At 30.0% G+C, this 18,042-nt stretch overlaps 3 protein-coding genes, 1 long non-coding RNA gene and 1 pseudogene across 5 annotated transcripts in view; 3 read left to right on the plus strand and 2 right to left on the minus strand.

Annotated features, from left to right (window-relative positions):
* Window positions 1-2,121: 2,121 nt before the first annotated feature.
* On the minus strand, window positions 2,122-11,022 carry LOC132907074 (small ribosomal subunit protein eS6-like). The gene is made up of 6 exons (XM_060959824.1): window positions 10,898-11,022; window positions 7,819-8,023; window positions 7,559-7,704; window positions 7,159-7,359; window positions 6,878-7,058; window positions 2,122-2,262 (listed from the first exon to the last, which is right to left on the minus strand). The coding sequence occupies exons 1-6, from the start codon at window positions 10,901-10,903 to the stop codon at window positions 2,213-2,215; spliced, it is 789 nt and encodes a 262-aa protein (XP_060815807.1). The 5' UTR covers window positions 10,904-11,022; the 3' UTR covers window positions 2,122-2,212.
* Window positions 2,142-7,394, plus strand: LOC132907078 (uncharacterized). Its single transcript, XR_009658115.1, has 2 exons — window positions 2,142-2,262; window positions 6,878-7,394. It is a non-coding gene; the product is annotated as an uncharacterized LOC132907078 (long non-coding RNA).
* On the minus strand, window positions 2,190-5,319 carry LOC132907076 (small ribosomal subunit protein eS6-like; annotated as a pseudogene).
* Window positions 11,023-11,484: 462 nt separating the features above from the next.
* Window positions 11,485-16,416, plus strand: LOC132907070 (importin-11). 2 transcript variants are annotated; one of them, XM_060959818.1, is made up of 18 exons: window positions 11,485-11,679; window positions 11,771-11,897; window positions 12,101-12,201; window positions 12,292-12,405; window positions 12,487-12,893; window positions 12,977-13,240; window positions 13,315-13,470; window positions 13,583-13,623; window positions 13,728-13,910; window positions 13,984-14,095; window positions 14,168-14,388; window positions 14,465-14,629; window positions 14,776-14,968; window positions 15,042-15,279; window positions 15,347-15,443; window positions 15,525-15,802; window positions 15,901-16,027; window positions 16,137-16,416. In XM_060959818.1, the coding sequence occupies exons 2-18, from the start codon at window positions 11,775-11,777 to the stop codon at window positions 16,239-16,241; spliced, it is 2,925 nt and encodes a 974-aa protein (XP_060815801.1). In that variant the 5' UTR covers window positions 11,485-11,679; window positions 11,771-11,774; the 3' UTR covers window positions 16,242-16,416. The 2 variants fall into 2 exon arrangements, with proteins under 2 accessions (XP_060815801.1, XP_060815800.1); XM_060959817.1 differs by having other exon boundaries at window positions 11,491-11,679; window positions 15,886-16,027.
* Window positions 16,417-16,800: 384 nt separating this feature from the next.
* LOC132907395 (endophilin-A) overlaps window positions 16,801-18,042 on the plus strand; it is a 29,695-nt gene continuing 28,453 nt past the window's right edge. The window contains exon 1 of the mRNA XM_060960457.1: window positions 16,801-16,920. The gene's annotated coding sequence lies outside the window, so the exon portion shown is untranslated. The remainder of the gene's footprint in view (window positions 16,921-18,042) is intronic.

Here is an 18,042-nt window from a genome sequence, read left to right on the forward strand (position 1 = left end):
TGTAATTAGTTATAAGCGTAAATATTCTACTGTGCCAATAGTTTTGTCCACCCATAAAATGTTCAAAAAATATATTTTTGTTATTATTTTGCGTATTATTTTATTTATATTGTTGCTCTTGTTATGTAATAAACTAGAATAGATAATAAATAAATACGTCAAAAAGTTTTTTGTTTAAATCAATTTGTTTAGTAGTTATAAGCATTTCTATCATAACAATCATGCTGTGCCAATACTTTTGTCCAGCACTGTATATAACGTTATACGTTATAGCGAAGACTATATAACGTTTTACGTTCCACTGTAATATTACACAACATTATACGTTATAACGAAATACTATATAACGTTTTACGTTCGTCTGTAATACTATATAACGTTATACGTTATAACGTGATACTATATAACGTTATACGTTATATTGTAATGCTATATAACGTTATACGTTATAACGTAATACTATATAACGTTACATGTTATGCTGTAATTCCATGTAACGTTATACGTTTTAACGTAATACTATATAATGTTATACGTTATGCTGTAATAATATATAACGTTATATGTTATACTGAAGTACTACATAACATTATAACTTCTATAGTAATACTTTATCACCTTATACGTTATACCGTATCGCTATATAACTTTATGCGTTATACCGTACCAAAGCCCATAGCTCCCACGGGGGAGACGCGGCCAAAACAGTCGCCGACGCGCGGGACACCGTTCGATATCCCCTGACGGTTCTGATGGCGACCAACCTGTGCAGCCTCCTTAGAAGCAGGATGCTGCGGCGACTCGTCATCATATCGTCCGCCCACACCGGGGCCCCGTACATCACTCGGGACCGACACAAAATGATAACTAACTCTTCGAATGGTAATTATTCTGTTGACGAGCGTAATTAATTAATATTCGATAGACGAACAGTAACATTATTATTACTCGATAGACGAACGGTAATATTATTATTCGATAGACGAACGGTAATTATTGTTACTGACTTCTCTGAGTTGCTACATTTATTTATATCTGTTGGAGATGAAAAAACGTCGGGGACCTTCATTTGAAAATTATTGGGAAGATCCCCAATGTTTGTTCAAATTGCCGATTTTGTTTACAATTTAAGTTGTCTTAATATCGTTATAAAAGCATAGTTAGATAAGTTTTCGCAAGATATAACTTTTAGCGGCTTTAACTGTCTTTCACTTCAAATACTGTAAACACGGTTTCAAATAAACGTTTTAAATTACCTTGATTTGAAAGAAATTATCAATTTTACTTTCGTGCTACGGATCGCGGAGGGCGCGGGACGTGATAATTATAACGTGTTACGTTATATTGTATTATGTTATATAGTATTACGTTATATAGCAATACGTTATAACGTATTACATTATGTAGTATTACATTATATAGTATTACTTTATAACGCCTTACGTCTTATAGTATAACGTTATAACGTATTTTATGTTATGTAGTTGTAGCGGCACAAGAGTTAGAGGACAATTCAAATCATGTTGTTTTGCCTCGGAGTATCAAGATCGTTAGGATATACGTAATGTAATAAGTAAACTCCGGGCAAAACAATGTCGCCGCTACGTGCAACCATCGAACAAAGAAGAATTTGAATTTTCCGACTCTCCCTTGACGAGAATAAATATACGGACGCGATCAAAAAGAATCAGTTGTCGAACAGTTATCTAGAGTTATCAACGAGTTATTTATGGAGTATCTATTAGCTATCTTACTTTGCGACTTATACACTGTACGAGCATCACAGTGAATATTGTCTGTATACTAATTTATTTATTTAATTTAAATATATTCGACGATTTCAACAACGAGCAGTCTCGTCTAATAAATCTCACGATCAAACATCCTCTACACAAGTCCTCTACATAGTATTTCGACATAATGTATTACATTATGTAGTATAACGTTATAACGTATTACGTTATATAGCACTACGGTTTATAGTATTACTTTATTTAAATTACTAATTACTTATAATGATAAGCCTCTACCTTACGTATATGTTGTATAAATTTAGATGAGTATAATAATGAATATATAAACATTACGAATATGGAACATATAAGTGAGGCCAACAAGATATTAAAACAAAAATATAAATATTTATTAGGTTTATATACAACTTACATTTAATAGGTTTATATACAACATATTTATATACAATTTATTTATTTCATATTGTATCGGACCGTGTCATTGCAGTCTTGTACTTTTGAATGGTAGGTGCAGACTGACTGGATGATACGGAATATCGCACAGAAGCGTTACGTCTTTGTGACATCAACATTAACCTTAATCTACGTCAGTAAGTTTGATAAAAGAAAATTAAGAGTTGGGTTACAGCTCAACCTTCTTTTTTTATAATCAGTCACAAGTTTACATGACATCTTTGCTTTAGTTCTTCTTGACGCCTATTCTTAGATTCCTTTGGCCGTTGTGCTAACAGCCTCGCAAACTGCTGCTTGTTGCTTGCGAGCCAAGCAACGCCTCCTCTTTACAGCCAGCCTATGCCTGTTTCTCTATATAAACATATTTTTACTTTATTATAAACTCCATACTTTTGGAAAATTTTAACTGAAACAAAACAACAATATAATATAGATACATATATGTACAAACCTGAAGTGTAAGTGGAGTAATAAGACGTTGAATTTTAGGGGCTTCCGATCGCTGTGGTTTGCTCTCTTTTTAAATTGGTCGTTTCACAACGAATCGACGGACAACATCTTCCTTGGATAAATTAAACAGCTTGCGAATTTTGCTCGCTCTCTTGGGTCCTAAACGGCGTGCAACTTCCTTGTCAGTTAATTCTGGGATATCCTGTAAGAATTTAATCAATTTATACATTAAATGCTTCTTAGCAAATTAAAAATGTTCTTTAACACGTTTACGTGGGCGCTGCTATTTGTATTTCTCACCATGGGGCAGCGCTCGTATGGATTATTATTTGATGGCCACATGCAATTTATAGATAGCTATTATACAAGTGTCCCTTTAGTTGAAGAACATTTGCAGAAAAAAACGTTTATTTGTGTCTTTATATTTACTGTAAATATAAAAAAAAAAATTTCTACCGCCAGAGATGAAACAAAAATAAAAACGGGCTCACATTGTGAGTTTTGAAAATCGTGGTGGAGTTAAATTGTTTAAATGGACTAACAAAAGACCAGTTTATATGTTAACTACTTCCGAGAATCACATGTGTACAATTATTCAAGCAAAAAATGATTGACTAGAACCTGATGTTCTTTTTTTTATAATAATGCAAAAAAGGGTGATGACATCCTATCAAATGACATCGTACTATAGTTGTTTACGGAAAACCGTTAAATGGTACAAAAAAATTATTATACAATTAATGAGACTTTTGCCTCATAATTCCATGGTACATATATCAAAGACGATGTAATAAAGATATTAATATTTTGCTATTTAGAGAAAAAATTATTGTTCATCTTTGACCAATAATCACCACATTGCAGATATGGCTATTGAAAAGCAAATACCTTCACAAAATGGTTCACATTTTCTTCATTCACATAAAGGATCTGTAAGAAAATAAAAAAAAAGATGTAAGGAATGCTATAATTGCTTATATAAAAAAAAAGTTAGAGATTATGCCACGAAAAAAACTAAAAAAGTAACGATATATTGCAATCGTTACGAGGGCCAGCCAGCACTTTGTTTCAAATGCTTTTAAAAATTGCATAGAAATATATAAACAATTAAGTTAAGTTTATAATATTGAATTGCTGTGTTTACTATCGAATTTTTGTTTTATATGTTTATAATATTGAGATGAAATAAAATAAATCCCACTTCTTTTTATTTAATAGACGTTAAATTTCCATGTAATTTTCAAATGTTTCAAATGACAATTTTTTCTAGTTACTAAACGAACTAAATTTTTGATGGTACACACCATCTGATGGAACATTCAATTGTGAGTAAGGTCCACTACACCTGATGTGTGACTCGAGCGCAAGCCACTGGGGGTACGCGCCGGTGTGAACGTATTGATAACTTAACTCACTGATCTTTACATCCATAGATATGTTGACTTTTAATGTATCGCTTGTACACTGAGAAAATGTGTAAATTACATAACACAATTTCCCAAACCAAGAAACGATATTTAATCTTCCATGTTTACGATAGTATCGTAAGATAATAAGTCAATTCTAAGATACACCCTGAAACATGGATAATGGATAGAAAGTACAGTCAAATTAATACCTTTTCTCCTTTTTTGACAATGACGAGAGCGAGTACTGAAAGGTTGGAATCGACGATGCATCCACGGACAGATTTACGTTTACGCTCACCATCACGTCTAGGTCTGTAGCATGAATGTCCTTTTGAGAGCAGTAAACAAACGCGCCCTAGTTACAGGAATTTTTAAAAAATTAAAATCAATGCATTATACCAAATCTATAAAATGCGTAAACACGTAAAGCTGTTACAGGCGAAATTAAAATAGAAAATACTTGTATTACCATTAGTTAGAACGCCCTGTTTCATAGGAAATCCTTGTTTATCATACGATACGAACGACATATCCCTTCCATTCGTTACCAAGAGCATCAGCCTCTACTTCTGCGCCCATACGCTTTTCATAAAAAATTCTCAGCTTATGCTCATCGGAGATTTCAAACAGTTTCTGACATCCTGTTGCAGGATATGATACGTTCAACTAGAAAACACAAATATCATACAGAATATGCAAAGATTTAACAGCCTTTGTCAGTTTATTCAATATACATAATCAAATAAAAAATGTTATATATACATAGCCATATAAAGCTTTATTAAAAAGTTAGAACAAAAATTCAAAATACAAGTGGAATAGTAAGAAACTCGTAATTACTATGCTATAAAATAACAGTAGATACATCACCTTGTAATAAGGCTTCAATTGACTTATATTTATAAAGCATTTTTTGCTTGATAATAGCCATAAAATAAATTCACAAAGATCGACCGTTTATACTTGTACAGTGAAATATAGGTTAAACGTCTAAGACATTTTAATGAGGTTATGCTTACTTTCACAGTATAATAATGAAAATTATAAGTTTCAATGCTCTGAAGAAAATTTAAGTATTCATCGTTTGAGTATGACCTGCTTGATGTTGTTTATAATGTCAAAGTTAAATAAAATGAGTCATATTTTAATATTGGTTAAGTATACAGATAAACGAATGTTTCATAAATTATATATATCTAAAATTATTTGTAACATTTCAATAGATAAATTTGTATAGTAAGTGTTTGTAATATTTGTTAGATTCTGAAATTATTACTGGATACGTACCTTCACTTCGACAAGTATGAGACAGTACTGCGAGCTATATACAGAAAAATCGGATGTCGCATTAACGAACACTGCATGCGTACTGTTAGTGCGTAAACAGGATATCCGGTTTAAGTCCAATGAAATTTTAAAGTGAAAATAGCAATAAACAAACTCCTCATAAATTTGTAAACAAATCATATTAATATTTATGTTTAATATAGTAATTACAACTTAAATTTTGAATGCTAAATTAGTTCATCAACGAATTATATTTCTCTGACAGACAGTAGTGAAGAAAGTTAATAACATTTCTTTCAAATATTTAAAACCACTGTACATTACATAGAAAATATATAAATACAAGAAGAAACGTTATTGTTTCTTTATTTTTAAAAGATAAGTAAATATCCAAATATTTTATCAAAAGTCTTATTTATATTGTTGTTTATTAGAAAGAACTAGTTTTTTCTTTGGAAAAATTGGAATTTTTGCTTGAGTACATGAGTAAATAGCATTATTATAATAGATTGAGCGTATATGACGATATATGAATAATGGATAAATAAATCGAGAGTAGAATCACGTTTTACGCGTAATAAGCTGGTTTACACTATGACAATAACTGACATTTTGTAGAAAAAGAAAGGAGAGCAATAAATTGTTTTTATTAACATATTATTTTCAGTCCTTTTCATACATATGATTTGGTCATACATATGGTGATAATATAATGATTAAATCATTATTTTGTACTTTATTAAAATTTTAAATTATATCGTCAAAATATTTACGAGTAACTAAGAAAATTAAAAATTGAATTCATACTAGACTTTTCATTGATCAATCAACGATAACATCAACAAAATTGTTACTTAGTGTACAAATAATGAGGTTATGTAGATTATGCTTATATATAGTGACTGTCCAACGAGACGAGGCAGTAAACGTAAACATTATTTGACTGCTACAGCTGCAATATACAGATTATACAAACTTTATCTACAATCTACATATGTATCTCTGTATATATTATTCGAAATTAAAGAATTAGGTTCATTACAGAAAATCAAATAGGATATGGAATATATTGTGATGTCTTTATATCAAAAAATGTATGTGAAATTAAAACAAAAAGTATCAGACAAAAGATTATTTTGCTGTAAACATGGAATAAAAAATTCTACCGAATTTAATAAATTTGGAATCTGCGAGAACTAAACTTTAGTACAATGTTAAGAAATTAAATTCGATATTCGTCTTAAACTAAAAATAATATTAAAACTACCGTTAATGTTGCTAAACACTATAACTTGGCCTAAATCATCTCAGAATCTTTCAAAATTATTAATTAATTAAAATGATAAGCCTCTAACCTTACGTATATACTGTATAAATTTAAATGAGTATAATAGTGAATAAATGAATATTACAAATATGGAACATATAAATGAGGCCAACAAAGTATTACAACATATTTATACACAATTTATTAATTTCATATTGTATTAGACCGTACATTAGTCTTTTACTTTTGAATGGTAGGTGCAGACTGACTGGATGATTTGGAATCTCGCATAGAAGCGCTACGTCTTCGCTTTAGTTCTTCTTGACGCCTATTCTTAGCTTCCTTCTGCCGTTGTGCTAACAGCTTCGCATACTCTGCTGCTTGTTGCTTGCGAGCCAAGCAACGCCTCTTCTTTAGAGCCAGTCTATGCCTCTTTCTCTATATAAACATATTTTTATTTTATTATAAACTCCATATTTTTGGAAAATTTTAACTGAAACAAAACAACAATACAATATAGATACATATATGTACAAACCTGGAGTGTAAGTGGGGTAATAAGACGTTGAATTTTAGGGGCTTTCGAACGCTGTGGTTTGCCCTCTTTTTGAATTGGTCGTTTCACAACGAATCGACGGACATCATCTTCCTTGGATAAATTAAATAGCTTGCGAATTTTGCTTGCTCTCTTGGGTCCTAAACGGCGTGGGACTTCCTTGTCAGTTAAATCTGGGATATCCTGTAAGAATTTAATCAACTTATACATTAAATGCTTCACTGTACACTGAAACAAAGTGTAAATTATAGAACACAGTTTCTCAAATCAAGAAACGATATGTAACTTTCCATGTTTACGATAGTATCGTAAGATAATAAGTCAATTCTAAGATACACCCTGAAACATGGATAATGGATAGAAAGTACAGTCAAATTAATACCTTTTCTCCTTTTTTGACAATGACGAGAGCGAGTACTGAAAGGTTGGAATCAACAATGCATCCACGGACAGATTTACGTTTACGCTCACCATCACGTCTAGGTCTGTAGCATGAATGTCCTTTTGAGAGCAGTAAACGAACGCGCCCTAGATACAGGAATTTTTAAAAAATTAAAATCAATGCATTATACCAAATCTATAAAATGCGTAAACACGTAAAGCTGTTACAGGCGAAATTAAAATAGAAAATACTTGTATTACCATTAGTTAGAACGCCCTGTTTCATAGGAAATCCTTGTTTATCATTGCCGCCAGAAATACGAACGACATATCCCTTCCATTCGTTACCAAGAGCATCAGCCTCTACTTCTGCGCCCATACGCTTTTCATAAAAAATTCTCAGCTTATGCTCATCGGAGATTTCAAACAGTTTCTGACATCCTGTTGCAGGATATGATACGTTCAACTAGAAAACACAAATATCATATAGAATATGCAAAGATTTAACAGCCTTTGTCAGTTTATTCAATATACATAATCAAATAAAAAATGTTATATATACATAGCCATATAAAGCTTTATTAAAAAGTTAGAATAAAAATTCAAAATACAAGTGGAATAGTAAGAAACTCGTAATTACTATGCTATAAAATAACAGTAGATACATCACTTTGTAATAAGGCTTCAATTGACTTATATTTATAAAGCATTTTTTGCTTGATAATAGCCATAAAATAAATTCACAAAGATCGACCGTTTATACTTGTACAGTGAAATATAGGTTAAACGTCCAAGACATTTTAATAAAGTTATGCTTACTTTCATAGTATAATAATGAAAATTGTAGATCTTAATGCTCTATATGAAGAAAATTTAGCCCCTTGCCTTATGATTTAAATTCCAATAGTGCATGCCATAAACAACAACAAGGTCGGTCACATGTCGAACCATTTCATGGTTTGGTTGAGTGTTCGAAATTGTGCAAATGGTTCATGTCTTTTTGTAAATGCATGTGTAAGGCACAATTAATTTTATTTTGCAGGATATTTGATAAGTAAATACTACTAACTGATCATTGAACAAGGAAGATTTATTATCTTGAAGTCAATAATAAATCAATAACATTTTTATTACAACTTCTAAAGAAACATGTATTTTAAATTATGAATGTCTTGATAAAATTTACAAAAATTTAATAATCTTCAATTGTGTGGTACCTTTCAAAGCATATTGGTACATGTAATGCAATTTGACATCTTTTGCATTCCCACATTGTTTCACTACGTTTTTTTATGTTTTGTGCAAACTTTACAGGCTCTTGATGGCTTCAATTTCGATGGTGTTGGATCTATATGCTTGGGAAAATGACCCCAATGTTTCCCGCGCAGTCTTTCTGATAAATCTCTGTTTGATAATCGTCCTTTTTGTTTATACTTTGGTAATGGTATATTTTTTAGTAATGATTGAGCTATTTCAATTCTATATTCAGCATAAGTCTGTTTTTTATTAGTACCTATTTTGTTGAATAAAATGTACGAGTTAAACAAAGCAATATCAAAGAGATAAAAGAAAACTTTTCGGTATCCTTTCATACATTTCCTCATCACAGGGAAGTACTTGCTTGTCAATGGTCTTGCTGGTCAATTCCAATCATTCCTTTATTGTATTCAATGACACATTTTGGCTTCGAAGTACAATTGAATTGATTTTTTTCTGGTTCAGTCATTTCTGCTGTTTCGTGTTTTGAAGAAAGAATATAAATGTCTCGTATATCCTTCCATTTTAATGCCAGTATTCCATTGCAACTTCTCATTATATATTCACCCTTCTTTAATTTTACTTTACAAAAATCTTTTGGCATATTATTTCTGTTCGAGTGCACTGTTCCAACAACATTAGTTTTACTGTTAATGAAAGTTTTAAACAGTTTTGGTGAACAGTTGTTTAAATATAAAGTATGTCCTTTATGTAATATTGACTGTGATAGCTCTTTGACAACACTTTCAGATGCATTGTCACCAGAATTTATTTTATCACTACCAGTGTATATTTTAAGGTCATAGCAATAACCTGATGTTGACTCACATAATTTAGAAAATTTTATACCAAATCTTACTCCTTCTGATGGATTAAATTGTTTATAGGATAAGCGTCCCTTATATTTCATCAATGATTCATCGATAGTAATGTTCTCTTGCATTGTATATACTTCTTTAAATCTTTGATTCAAAAAATTTATCACAGGTTTTATTTTACATAATTTATCTGTATCGTTAGCTGAATTGTTATCTGCAAAATGCAAACATTTAGTTATTTGCAGAAATCTTTTGAACAGCATTGTTTTTCTGAAAATTGGAGTTTCTATAAATGTTTTCTTAGACCAATTCATTTGAATTGTTGGTTTTTTAACTTTAGTCATTATTATACACAGTGCAAAATATATTTTGATTTCACCACAGTCTACAGGAAACCAACTTTTATCTATTTTTAGTCTTTTATTTTCATTATTCATTATTTAGTTTGCGTATCAATTTGTCTCCGTGATAATATTTTCCCAAAATATGTTATCAAATATTACATTAAAAAAGTCTAATTCTTTTTTGTTTTCACCTAACTGGCTCAAAATTGCCACTTTTATTCCAGGAATCTCTGTATAGTTCCAGATTTTTAGATCATTAGTTTCTTCTTTCCAGATCCATAGCTCTGATTTTTGATGATTACTGTGGTCTTTATCGTCGGTATCATCTTCAATAATCAGTCGCTTACAACGTTTTCGTACAAGAAGTGAAATATCACTACTGTCACTATCACTATTTAAAATATCTATCAAATCACTTTTTGCAATGTTAACTGAATTTTCAATGTCCTCAACAACGCTTAATATTCTTTTTGAAGACATTTTTTAGGGTACCTTTCTAATATTTTTCAAGAAAATATATCTATATGTCCGAATGCGACCAAGAAAATTAGTAAATATTTATCGCGTACAGCCCGAAGAACGTACCACGTCTCTCACACATATTATTTACTTTTGTTCCGAACGACTTACCATGTCTGTCACACGTGTTATTTATATTTAGCCCGATCGACGTACCATGTTTCACACGATATTGTAGGATAAGGGGTTAAGTATTCTACATTTGGATATGACTTGCTTGATGCTATTTATGTCGAAGATAAATAAAATAAGTCATATTTTAATATTGGTTAAGTATACAGATAAACGAATGTTTCATAAATTATATATATCTAAAATTATTTATAGCATTTCAATATATAAATTTTTATAGTAACTGTTTGTAATATTTGTTAGATTTTGAAATTATTATTGGATACGTACTTTCATTGTGACAAGTATCAAGCAATGCAGCGAGCTATAAACAGAAAGACCGTATATCGCACAAGCGGACACTGAATGCGTAGTAGAGTGCGTACACCGGATATCCGGTTTAAGTCCAATGAAATTTTAAAGTGAAAATAGCAATAAACAAACTCCTCATAAATCTGTAAACAAATCATATTAATATTTATATTTTCATAGAAATTATAACTTAAATTTTTAGTAGTAAATTAATTCATCAATGAATTACATTTCTCTGACAAACAGATGTGAAGAAAATTAATAACATTTCTTTCAAATATTTAAAATCACTAATGTGTATGTACATACTTTATGACATAGAAAATATATAAATGCAAGAAGAAACATTATTGTTTCTTTATTTTTAAAAGATAAGTAAATATTGAAACATATTCTATTAAAAGTATTATTTATATTGTTATCTATTAGAAAGAACTAGTTTTTAGTTCTGGGATAGTTCTTTGGAAAAATTGAAATTTTTGCTTAAGTACATGAGTAAATAACATTATCATAATCGGTTGATCGTACCTTATGACGATATATGAATAATGGATAAGTAAATCTAGACTAGAATCGCGTTTTACGTGTAATAAGGTGGTTTACACTATAACAATAACTGTCATTTTGTAGAAAGAGACGAGAGCAGGAGGGGGGCAGCGTTCTGAAATGCCGACTTGCGGGCGTGTGTGACATTTTGATGTAGAGTGTCTTTGATGATTTTCGTCATGTATTGATTTAATACATAGATATTTCCGAAAAAAGTTAAGTTTAGTCGATCTTTTCAGAGGAAAACAAACAACAATGAGCTATTTGAATTTAATGTAAAACATTGAATATATTAATTTTTTGTAGGAAGATGGATGTTGCAGTGATAGAAGTCCTTCAACAAGCGGGTAGTCAGGATCCCACTATTTTGAAACCAGCTGAACAAACTCTAAAACAATGGGAAACTGAAAGGGGATTCTACACTGCGTTATATGTAAGTTGCATAAATAAGTGTAAAATAAATTTGATTAGATTGTAAGAAGGCAAAAATTTATTCCTGATAATTTTTATTTTAACTAGCATATATAAGCATAAACTATTTGCTTATGTATGTAAGATTATTTTAGGTTATTTATTTTCATTACTAACGAAAGTGTAATTATTATATTGTGAGTAAAATATTAATAATTATTTCAGAATGTGTTTTCTAATCATTCCTTGAGTATCAATATTAGATGGATGGCTATTTTATGTTTCAAAAATGGTGTTGATAAATATTGGAGAAAGAATGCTCCAAAGTAAGTATTCTTTAACGTAATAAAATTTGACTAATAGTATTAACATCTAAATGTAAATTAATAATTAAATAACATGCATTATTACTACAGTGGAATTGCAGATGACGAAAAGGAATTTCTTAGACAACGTTTAATAGTAAACTTTGAAGAACCTGTAAATCAGTTAGCTATCCAATTGGCAGCTCTCATTGCTAAAATTGCAAGGTAATTGATATTAATTAAATAATTTATGTTTATTGTTCTCTCTGATTCATAAAATAAGTTAAACGAAATAATATTGTGCAGATATGATTGGCCTAGAGAATGGCGCTCATTAATTCCAACCTTATTGGATGTTATAAGAGGACAAAATCCTTTGGCCCAGCATCGGGCACTATTAATATTACATCATGTTGTTAAGTGTTTAGCCTCTAAACGTTTAGTTCCTGACAGACGACTCTTCCAAGAATTAACCAGTAGTGTGTTCAGTTTTATTCTGAATGTGTGGAATACTTACACAGAATCTTTTCTTATAATGGCATCAAATGGAGCAGACACAAATCAGATACAGGAAGCTTTGGAAAAAGCGTTACTTCTATTGAGAATTCTCAGAACACTTATTGTAAATGGGTTTAATAAGCCTTCAGAATCCCATGATGCTATGTCATTCTTAGAAATTGTTTTTGAACGTGCAAGAACTTGTCTTGAATGTCGTTAGTATATTTCTCCTCTGATACTACCTGTAATATCAGTTATATATTTGTCTCTTTTAATAATGATTTTTATATAATTCTAGGAAAAACATTAATTTCAAGAGGTATACAAATGGAAGTATGCGATAAATTTATAATTCATTTAACTAAAGTATTAATAGGAGTATTAGAAATGCATCCATTTTGTTATGTAGAACTAATACCAACATCATTAGAATTTTCTGTTTTTTATTGTTTCACTGAAGCTGGTCAAGCCCTAGCTTTTGAAAGATTTGTTATACAGTGTTTAAATTTAATGAAAGGCATTTTATTATCCACATACTATAAACCAGCTAAAGTTCTCAAAGGTATATATGACGAATAATAGTATTTTGTAAATTTATGGGAGTGATTTATTAAGCTTGAAAATTTGTTAATACAGATACGAAAAATCCGTTAACGTTGAGAGCAAATCAATTGAGACAAGAATTTTTTACACCTGAAACATTAGCAGAAATTTGTTCAAGGCTTGTAACACATTATTTTCTTCTAACACCTGCTGAATTGGAATTATGGGATACAGATCCAGAAAGTTTTGGTAAATATTTGTATACATACATACATATATGAATATATATATATATATAGATATGTGTGTGTGTGTGTGTGTACATACAATGTTTTATATTTTTTATTTATATTATTTTCAGTTGTCGATGATGGCGGTGAATCATGGAAATATAGTTTAAGGGTAAATATTTTATAGCCGACTATTTACAAATATTTATAAATGAATTATAATTGTAAAATTGTACATTTTTATTTACTTTATAATTAATATTTTATTTTCTTTAGCCTTGTACGGAGTGTCTGTTTGTAGTAATTTTCCATCATTTTGGAGAAGTTCTTGTACCAGTTTTAGTTGAATTAATGCAAAGACATCATCAACCAGTTGACCCGAATAATTTGCATGCTATTCTAGTAAAAGATGCAGTATATAATGCAGTTGGTTTGGCTGCGTTTGATTTATACGATGAGGTAAGAACAAAATATCATAAAAAAATCAGTGTAAATAGTCAGTCATCCAGTTTATCACGCTTCTATTTATTAGGTAAATTTTGATCAATGGTTTTCAACTACCTTAAAAGAAGAGTTGAAAATTCGAAGTAACAATTATAGAATTATTAGAAGACGAGTATGTTGGCTTATTGGACGCTGGACAAGTAAGTAAAGTGCAGCTTTTTGAACAAGTAGGATTTATTATGTAATAATTTTGTATTGTAACAAAATTGCAGCTGTTAAGTTAAGTACAGAATTAAGACCAGAATTATACAAACTTATGGTTGAAGTTTTGAGTCCTGAAGAAGATCTGGGTGTTCGTTTAGCAGCAAGCGATGCTTTAAAACTTGCGATAGATGATTTTCAATTTAATCCGGAAGAATTCTCGCCATATCTAGAACCAGCATTCTCTTTGTTATTTTCGCTTCTAAAAGAAGTAAAAGAATGTGATACCAAGGTATACATGTATATACTGTTATATGTTACTTTCAAAATATTGTAGTTCGCAAAAACATATTTTAAATAATTTTCAGATGTATGTGTTATACGTATTATCATTTATGATTGAACGTGCTGGTAGTGAAATAAACCCACTTGTTGGAGCCCTCAGTTCATATTTGCCAGCACTTTGGCAAGAATGTGAAGAACATAATATGCTAAGATGTGCTATAATTTCAACACTTGTACATCTGGAAAAGGTACATTTTTTTTTTATATTGTTTAATGAATTAAACTATATTAATATAAATCAAATTATTCATCTTGATATTGATAAATCAAATATATAACTCAATGATTTTATTGAAAATCTTAAATAATAGGTAATATTTGAATTATTGTTTAGGCTTTAGGTTCTGAAAGCGTCCTTATAGAACCACTAGTAGTAGGTGTTATTGCATTAAGTTGTGACGTCAATCAAAATTGTCACGTTTATTTGTTAGAAGATGGCTTGCGGTTATGGTTAGCTTTACTGCAAAATGCAGCTGCGCCAACATTGGCTATAATGGAACTGGCTAAAAATTTGCCTGCTGTATTAGGTTAATAAATAATTATATTTGATAATGATTCTTATAAACATCCATAAAACTTGATGATCTTTATATTTTTCAGAAAAATCATTTGAACATTTAAAATTATGTTTGTATATAGTTCAAGCATATGTAATATTAAGTCCCCAAGAATTTTTAAGTCAAAGAGGAGCGATTATAATCGAAACACTTAGGTCACTTTTAGGAGATTTGAACTCGGAAGGAGTTGTAATGATAATGACAGTGTTTGAACTATGTTTATGTGCTTCACCTCGGCAAGGTGCAGAACTTATTAAACCTGTTTTAATAACTATATTTGAGTGAGTATAGTTGCTTCAGTATGTTATAACAAGTTATATACATTAATATTTATTTGAATTTTGATAGAAATATGTATAAGGAAGAAGAAGTTACAATGACGATGACTATGTATTTATCTATCGTGGCAAGAGTTTTATGGTTTTACAAAGATATTTTTATACAGGTATTAACATTTCATATATTGTATATATGTATTTATCAATTTGTTAATATAATTTGTGTAAGCATTAAAATAATCGTTTAGGTAATAAGCGAATTAACCAGAAAAATGGGTGGAAACGAAGTTAGAGAAGAAGTTGTATTGGGAGAAATAATACGTATATGGGTTAATCGAATGCCATATATTCCTCTACTAGAAAGACGTAAATTATTAGCTCTTGCACTTTGTTCACTTCTTGGACCTGATAGTCCTCCCTGCGTTCTTCATTATTTTCCACTAATAATATCTAATATAGTTGGAACTCTCAATGACATCACCAAACTTGACGACATAAGATGCGAAAATATTGGGTATGCCATTGAGTACGTAGAAATTATTCGTACAAACATATAATTGCAATAAAAAATCATACTGCTATAAAGGTTAGCATTTTTACTTATTTTAGATCTTTGTCAATTAGTGGACAGTCTAGTCCATCTCAGCATGACGATGAAGAATATGGAAATAAACACGAACAGCGAAAAAGAAGACTTGATTTTAGTGATCCTTTGCCTAGTATATCTTTGAAAGATACATTACAAAATCAGGTAAAGAGATAGTTCACTTTTAGTTACAATTATGTACCTATTATATGCTAGAAACCTCCTAATTCAATTATGTATTTGTTATATATTAAAAATTTTGTTTTTATTTCAGTTACTTACTTTACGCAGATTAATTGGAGATAACCAGTTCAATCAATTGATGTTAACACTTCACCCAGAAATTGATAAAGAACTTAAACTTTACGTATCTTTATGAAAAAGGAGAAAGTCTAATTGAAAGAGAAGAAAAATAAAATATTATGTTAAACGCCACACTACGTGTAAAAAAAGCTTTACGGCGCTCTATTATAAAACGGCACTATTTTATTGTATTATATTAGCTGTTTCACTGTACTAATAATGTTGATAATAAAAGACTTGACATTTCAAAATTCTATCTTATTCATTTGTTTAAAGTATATATATAAGTTCTAATAATTGAAGTGTTCCCGCAATAAGGTAATGCCATACCTAAATTGTACTTATTACAAGGGAAAGAAAGGCTTTCATATACAAATAGTTGTTTGATTTTGAGCAGGTTTACTCAAATTATTACAAAATACTATATTTTACGTAGTATAATTATATCAATTGATTATGAAGAATTATATTCTAATAATCTAATAATCTGCAGTTAAAAATGTAATAGTACTATAATCATATTTGTTCTATTCCAAAAATTATTAAATTTCGTAATATATATAAGAATGAATATTTAAGTAGAAATAGGCATCTTTAATTCATAATTTTTCCCCGCTTCTTGATGATTATGATTAAGAGCAATCTAGCGTTGCTGCTGCAAACTACAAACAGCTGTCGTCTATGTCAAATCGTAGCAGGGGGTTTGCCCATTTCCAGTTTTAAATAGTTCTCTGTTCTCACTAAATTGAGGCAAGGTGAGTACTCCAAAACAAATTACATTCTTTATTATCCTTAAAATAACTAATCTTTATGTTTTGTGCAAAAGAATGTTTGAATCAGTATTTTTATTCAATACACGGATGTACTGTATATAATATTCGATTGGGTCGGTGTACTTGTTTGACATATTCATTGATTTTATCCCTTTTTTGTACATTCAATAAACAATTCAATAAACACGTGTATGATGATATTGCGACTTCATAAATTACAAAATAGGTTTAAAGCGAAAACAAATGTTAAGTAGACGCCATGTTCATTTTTGGTTACTTACAGTAACATCTATGATTGATGGCGTGGTATCATTGTTATTATTGTTTTAAATTTCGGTGAAATATTTAAATTGCAGACAATACACAAAACACGCAAGATTAAATTGTAAAAAAATTATATACAAATCAATGTATTTTTTTAATTACAACAAAAACATTGACAATGTTATTAGCTCTATAAAATAGTTTTCACGCTGAATATCTAATAACAAGATATGTACATACGTAAGTAAGTACTTTATACATATAGAAATATACTTTCTAGTCGCTAATAACTGATTAATTATGAATGACTTAATATTTGTTGATGATTGTAGTATACGATGTGCATTCAAAGTATATACAGGATGTTCCAGTAATAATGTACAATCGGCATGAAGGCGATTCCACATGAAAAATGAATTAAAAATATAGATTGAAGTTTGTTCATATAGTATTTCCTTTTCGATAAAATCAAATTTGGAGATTTGGTTCGTATATGTGATTTGGCTAATTTATGACTGGGTATAAATGTACAATCAGCAGAACATTATCCTGTATGCATAGATAAGTAAAAAGTGTAGAATAAAATGTCGTCGTAAAGGTTTCGTTTTCAAGAAAATACAGTTTGTATGTGCTTAGTTAAGAATTTATCTGGCACTTCATAAATTTTCGAATTCCATTTTCTCGGAAACGAACCGTTACGTGAACAAAGCTTGTTCTATGTTTTCGAATCTTTTTTTCACGTAGAATTTTTCCCTTGCCGATTGATTACTAGGACACTCTGTAGCTTTCGCTTTTGGAATTTTCATTCGGCAAAAACAAATGTCATTCATTTCATTCTTT

The sequence above is a fragment of the Bombus pascuorum genome, chromosome 5 (genome assembly GCF_905332965.1).
Source record: "Bombus pascuorum chromosome 5, iyBomPasc1.1, whole genome shotgun sequence".
Taxonomy (NCBI): domain Eukaryota; kingdom Metazoa; phylum Arthropoda; class Insecta; order Hymenoptera; family Apidae; genus Bombus; species Bombus pascuorum.